At 35.2% G+C, this 6,122-nt stretch overlaps 2 protein-coding genes across 2 annotated transcripts in view; one reads left to right on the forward strand and one right to left on the reverse strand.

Annotated features, from left to right (window-relative positions):
* Nucleotides 1–6,122, forward strand: part of LOC123700111 (flotillin-2) — a 214,564-nt gene that overhangs the window by 106,923 nt on the left and 101,519 nt on the right. The window lies entirely within an intron of this gene.
* Nucleotides 3,841–6,112, reverse strand: LOC123700109 (glucose dehydrogenase [FAD, quinone]-like). The gene is made up of 2 exons (XM_045647236.1): nt 5,972–6,112; nt 3,841–5,627 (listed from the first exon to the last, which is right to left on the reverse strand). The coding sequence occupies exons 1-2, from the start codon at nt 6,110–6,112 to the stop codon at nt 3,918–3,920; spliced, it is 1,851 nt and encodes a 616-aa protein (XP_045503192.1). The 3' UTR covers nt 3,841–3,917.

Here is a 6,122-nt window from a genome sequence, read left to right on the forward strand (position 1 = left end):
ATGCCACCGTTCGTTCCTATAATCTTGAATTTGCTTTGGATGCCTTGATACATGCATTATCTTTATATACCAATGTATTTTGCACTTTGTGTTATATTAGAATAATCTTTTTTCTTTTTCATAATTTCGAATGCAAATCATTCAATTGAACGGATTTCCCCTAATGATATTTAATACATAAAAACCCAACCCACGCTGTACAACAATAACTATCCGGAGAAACCCGGATGGATGGTAGCCCTAACTATGTATAAGCGAACCGTTTCTAGTAAACGAAATAGTCTTTTCTTATGTTTTATTTTATGGGAGTATTCGCGATTTTACATTCAGAAATTAAGGACTTAAAGGATTTTAAATGCGACTTATCTTCTATACTATAAAAATGAATCGCAAAATGTTTTGGTAAGCGCATAACTCGAGAACGGTTGAAGCCATTTCGTTAATTTTTTTAAAAATAATCCTTGAAGTACGAGGATGGTTATTATGGAGAGAAAATGTAAACATGTACCACGGGTGAAGCCCGGGCGGACTACTTGTCATTATATTATTTAACCCGACGTTTAAATCACTGTACAAAGACTTTCATTTCTTAGTGAGAATAGTAACTGCTCCACGTGGTCGAGTTTGTTTGTTTAGTGTAACACAATATTCGGAGTGATAATTATTGCATACAACCAGTTGTTTCTAGTAAGCACGATTTTGCGTAAAATCAGTGTTATATAATGGGCGGCGTACGTGAGCGCCCGCGCATTGTTGGCCCCGATGTGAAACTGTTGTAGGGCTGCTGCGATTTAGAATAGGGTTTGCGAATTCGGAAAATGTAGATATTTTAGTAAAAAAAAACTGACCACAATTTTAAGTACTTTGTGTTAGCGTAGTAGTTTTTGTTGTGTGTTTATGAACAGAAGTTTTATTTAATATTCAAAACAAATCCACTAAAATTGCTTATGTTTTAACTCATTTTAAAAATTATCTTAAAATGCTATTATTCTATCATTTTGCTGCTTATGATACAAAATTACATATATAAAATTAAGATTTTATTCAAAATTTCATCCTAACTATAGTCATAATCATATTACATAGTAAATTATTTTATGAGAATATTCATACAAGTTTTAAGTGACAGCCCTATCGCTCAATGACCACGCAACTTCACAGGTTGGTATTACCAATGCGCCCCATGCTATGGGGCTGAGCCGAATATGATATGCCACTGGGTCAGTATGCGACCCATTATTTATTTAGCATTATGTAATGTGTGACACACTTGTGTGTGTGTGTATGTAATTAAATTGAGAGATGTTCCGTTGTTGCTTTTGATTGTAAGATAACAGTGTTGTGGTTAAATCTAAAGATTTCTTAATTCATCAGTAGATTAGGTTAAGTTTGATAGAATAGTGGAGTAGCCAGTAGGAATATAATATAAGGATTTGTGATGTTGGTAAGTAACTATTTGTTTCGAATCTAGGTATGTTTGAGATACGGAAACATATAAACAAATTGATTATTAAATATCTTTTAAAAACATGATCATCTCGAAGCCTTAGGTACGTTAACTTGGGAACGTAGAGTTTGAGTCCATTTTAATTTAAATCCTATCGATTGAGGAACTATAATGGTGCGGTTGATTTTCGTGAATTATGATTAGATAAACATTCATCCAGCTACGCTATGTATGAAATTTCAAAACGTAACGTAAACTTGTCATTTAATACAGGTTCATCTAATAAATATTGCGTTTGCAATTGTATAATATAGAACAAGGAAACGCATAGCTGGCTGCATCTCAAACCCGTTTGTTGCGTGCTATCGCAGCGGGTGATTACAAATTAATACATTTATACATATTATAATGTGTATCGGTTTTCGACTGTAATTTATAGGGGAAATGTATTTGTATTTGTACAGTTGTGTATGTATGATTTGTTCCGTCGTTGTTAGTTATTGTATGTTTATCGTGATAAGTTTGTTATAATGTAGAGTAGTAATAGTAGAGTCTATTTACTAGAGTTTGATTTTACACGAGTATTGCACATTTAGAAATTTGTGATTTTAACGGATTTTAAACGCGATTTATTAATTATATTATTTTCCCGGTTTTTCGCACATTTTTCAGCGATCGTGGTCACGGGACAAACGCCGTTGAAATCTTTAATTTCTAAATATAGAGTAATAATAAAACATATTTCGTTTATTTCTACGTATGAAAGCATTATCTTTTATCATATATCGTCTCATCATGATTTAATGAGCGGAACAGATTGTTGGGATACTGGTTTTCCTATGCAGGTTTTGGCTATAATAGACTAGCGAATTGCGTGGTTCAGTTACATGGTTTTATATTATCTATCTGTACATGAGTTGGTTTAGGTCGGCAAAATAATCGGGATGCCTCTAAAATTATTCGTTTATGCGGCGGTGAACACGTGAACGGGTATCTAGTGTTATCCGATCTTCGCCAGAAGTGAAGAGAAACTAGTCATATTGTACTACATATTTTTAGCTTAAGTAGGTATATCATATATTTTTTTTATATTATCTGTAATTTGAAGATTTCATTTTCTCAAAAATATTTTCGTTTCTTTCCTTATTGTGCCATAAGAACCAATAGAGATCAATTCGTTTCTGCAACGGTTGCTAAAAATTAGTTTTAACCTCGAAGGCCTAGACGTTTTTAAGCCTTGTTATGTGAATTATCCGAAACAGATACGCTTCAAAAGTACTGAATTATATTATAATAACAAAGATAAAATATATTTTTTGCTTTATTCATAGTTAATTCATACAAGTTTACATACTGTTATAAGTTACCTACTAGCTGTGTCCCGCAGTTTTAAACAAAATAATTGTATTGTTTTTATAACGCTATTTTGTTGTTTAGGGCTGATTTTTCCAATCGTTGGTTGAAACTTATTCATCGAATAACGTTTTAAACTACCATTTCAAAAATGTATTCTAATCACTATTCTAATTGTCCGTATTTGACAGTTTAAGTACAGGTGATATTTTAAAATGTTCGTGTACCTAATACTTTATTGGACGGATAAATATAACCAAGGATTGAAAAATCGGCCCTTATTATAATAGCTAATAATAATAGCTAAAATAAGCTTATTGTTATTTAATTGTAATTAGGTAAGTATTATAGCGAAGATTTTTCCAACTTATTTCTATTGTGACGACATCTAGTGTACAATTAAATAACTATTCTGTTTTCACAGTCAGAAAACTGCGTGGTTGGTAATTTCAAGGGGTTGAACTATCCGACACTAGATGGCGTTTTGTTACATTCATTGATATTTGTGTTAATACTGTACTTTTTGGCCAGATGGCGCATTTACAATAGTTAAGGTTTATCTATTATAAGTTTTTACTATTTTTATAAATAGTAAAAACGATATGATACCAATGTAATTACGAATTATTTATTTGTATGTCTATTAAAACAAATCGTCATCAGATTTTCTCACAGGATTTTCTCGTCTATGTTTTCAGCGTATTACGACGATATTCGAAAATCTCCTAAAAAAGAGTTTTTACTCTACATATAGAGTTTTTTACTATATGTACTTGAATAAATAAACAAAAATTCTGCCAATTATATTTGACTTTTCGATACTATCGGCACTCCTTTTGGTGATGTAGGATTTAATATAATATTATGTACCTTCATACTTATTTAATTGCTTGCAAGTTTGTAGAGCTGATTACATCGTATGAGTAAATGTTACATAAGATTTTGTGTGGGAAATGAAAACCAATGATTTCTATATATTTTTTATTACAACAAATCGAGTATATTATTATGTACATACTTAAAAATAATTGTTTTATAATAAACAACTTAAAGTACTTTGTGACATAAATACTTAATAGTTCATGACTAACTTTGAATTTTGTTTCACTTAACACTGTCATAACACGAGCCAGTCTTCTTTGATCATATCAGATGCTTTTTCAGCGATCATAATCACTGGAGCGTTCGGATTGCCACTAATTATAGTGGGCATTATACTTGCGTCCACTACTCGTAAATTGGCTACACCGTGAACACGTAATCTTGCGTCCACAACTGCGTTTTGGTCATATTTAGGCCCCATTTTACACGTACTAGTCGGATGGTATATTGTAAATGTAAAATGTTTCAAACTGCACTCCCAATACTCGTCGCTGAATAGAGGGTGGTGCTGGCATCCCGGCAAAGGTATCGTGTGTGGCCGCGAGCCGTATCTCTGGAATGCTGTCGTATTCGATAAAGCGAAGGCTATCTTTATTCCTTCGGTTAACACTTGTATGTCTTCTTTGTATGCGAAGTAGTTAGGCTCTATTGATGGCGGTTGGAACGGATTGCGGCTTTTTAACTTTACCCATCCAGTGCTCCTTGGCCGTAAAAGCAGTGGCAGGATTGTCCACGTCTCCGCGCTTTCTATCGGTTTATATACCGTATTGTAAACTCTATCGCGTAAATTAAGGATCTTTCTTATTTGTTCCCCACCATCAGAATTTACTGAACTCGGAGCGAAATGAAACTGTATGTCTGGCCAATTGCCCGATGTAGGAGCATATTTAGTGTTTACAAATGCCAAACCCTCAACGCCTTGTGTGGTCATCGGTCCTTTTTCATATAAAATGTAGTTCATTGCGACAGAAAAAGATTGGAATCTGTCCTTTTTGAACGTAACAGGTTTGTTTACTACAAACGTTAAGCCACCCAATCCTACGTGATCTTGTAGATTGTGACCGACTTTGAGGTTAGCGACCAGCGGAATGCCGTGCTCTCTAAGGTGTTCCGCTGGACCAATTCCACTTAACATAAGCAGTTGTGGACTAGCAAGCGCACCGGCTGACATAATGACTTCTCGCTTTATCCTCACTTTATGACGCTCACCATTTCGGTAAAACTCCACGCCATACGCTTGTTTCTTAACTGGGTTTATAAGGATTTTGGTAACCTGGGATCCCAAAGCTACATGTAGGTTACTTCTATGACGCACAGGTCTAATAAAAGCTTTAGCTGTACTGCATCTACTCCCACGACGCATAGTCGCTTGGGTCAACATAAAACCCGTTTGTTTCGCGCCGTTAATATCGCGAAATTCGTAACCCAGTTCCATGCCACCTTTTAAAAATGTTATCGATAACGGTGTCCGCCAGGGAGCTTCTTGTACAGTTAGATATCCGCCCGTGCCGTGATACGGGTTGTTAGCTAGGTACGGATTACGATTATCCTCTGATTTCAAAAAGTATGGTAAAACTTGATCGTATGACCAACCAGGATTTCCTAGAGCCTCCCAAAGGTCGTAGTCGTTTCTATTTCCTCTAACGTACACCATGGCGTTAAGGACACTACATCCACCGAGTACTTTCCCTCGCGGCCAATTGCAGCGGTCACCGTTCATAGCGAGGCAGTATGAGCGGTTGTGAGACGGCGTCGTTTGGAATTTCCAGTCCATCTCTGATAGCTGTGTATAACCAGCCAGGGCTGGTATGTCGGATATTTCGTTCTCATCTTGTCCAGCTTCTAGTAGCAATACAGTCCAGTTTCCTATTTCGGAGAGCCGCGACGCGACCACCGCACCCGCTGACCCCCCGCCGACTATTACGAAGTCGTAGATCGGTAATATCTGAAAATGAAATAAAATTGAATTAGTTTTAAAATAAGCAATACTATTAACATTTAATGTAACCTAAATATTGAATATTTTGTTATACAATAATATCCATGTAAGAATTTCTACCATTTACATTTTGCATAACATTATGTAATTGGTGAGTTTCACCTTTATAATTTGCGCTTATAAAAGTAAAGTAATAGTAGAACTATGTTTTTAATGTAATAATCGCTAATTAATTTAAGTGGAAGTTACGATAAAACATTTTATGTTATAATGATTGATTCATTGAACGTAATGATTGACTATCTCAATTCAACTGGGTAACTATATCTATATGAACATGTTACACTTACTGTATTTACATCTGTGATGTAAGACTCCGGATCGAATTGCTGATATCTGAAATACGTAATCCCGAGAGCCAGGAGTGGTATCAGACCCAGTACTGTGATTGGTGACGGTGCTAAGCTCGCCAGCGCTCCTGCAGCCTCCATGATTATCTTC

This window comes from Colias croceus, chromosome 19, assembly GCF_905220415.1.
Source record: "Colias croceus chromosome 19, ilColCroc2.1".
NCBI lineage: Eukaryota > Metazoa > Arthropoda > Insecta > Lepidoptera > Pieridae > Colias > Colias croceus.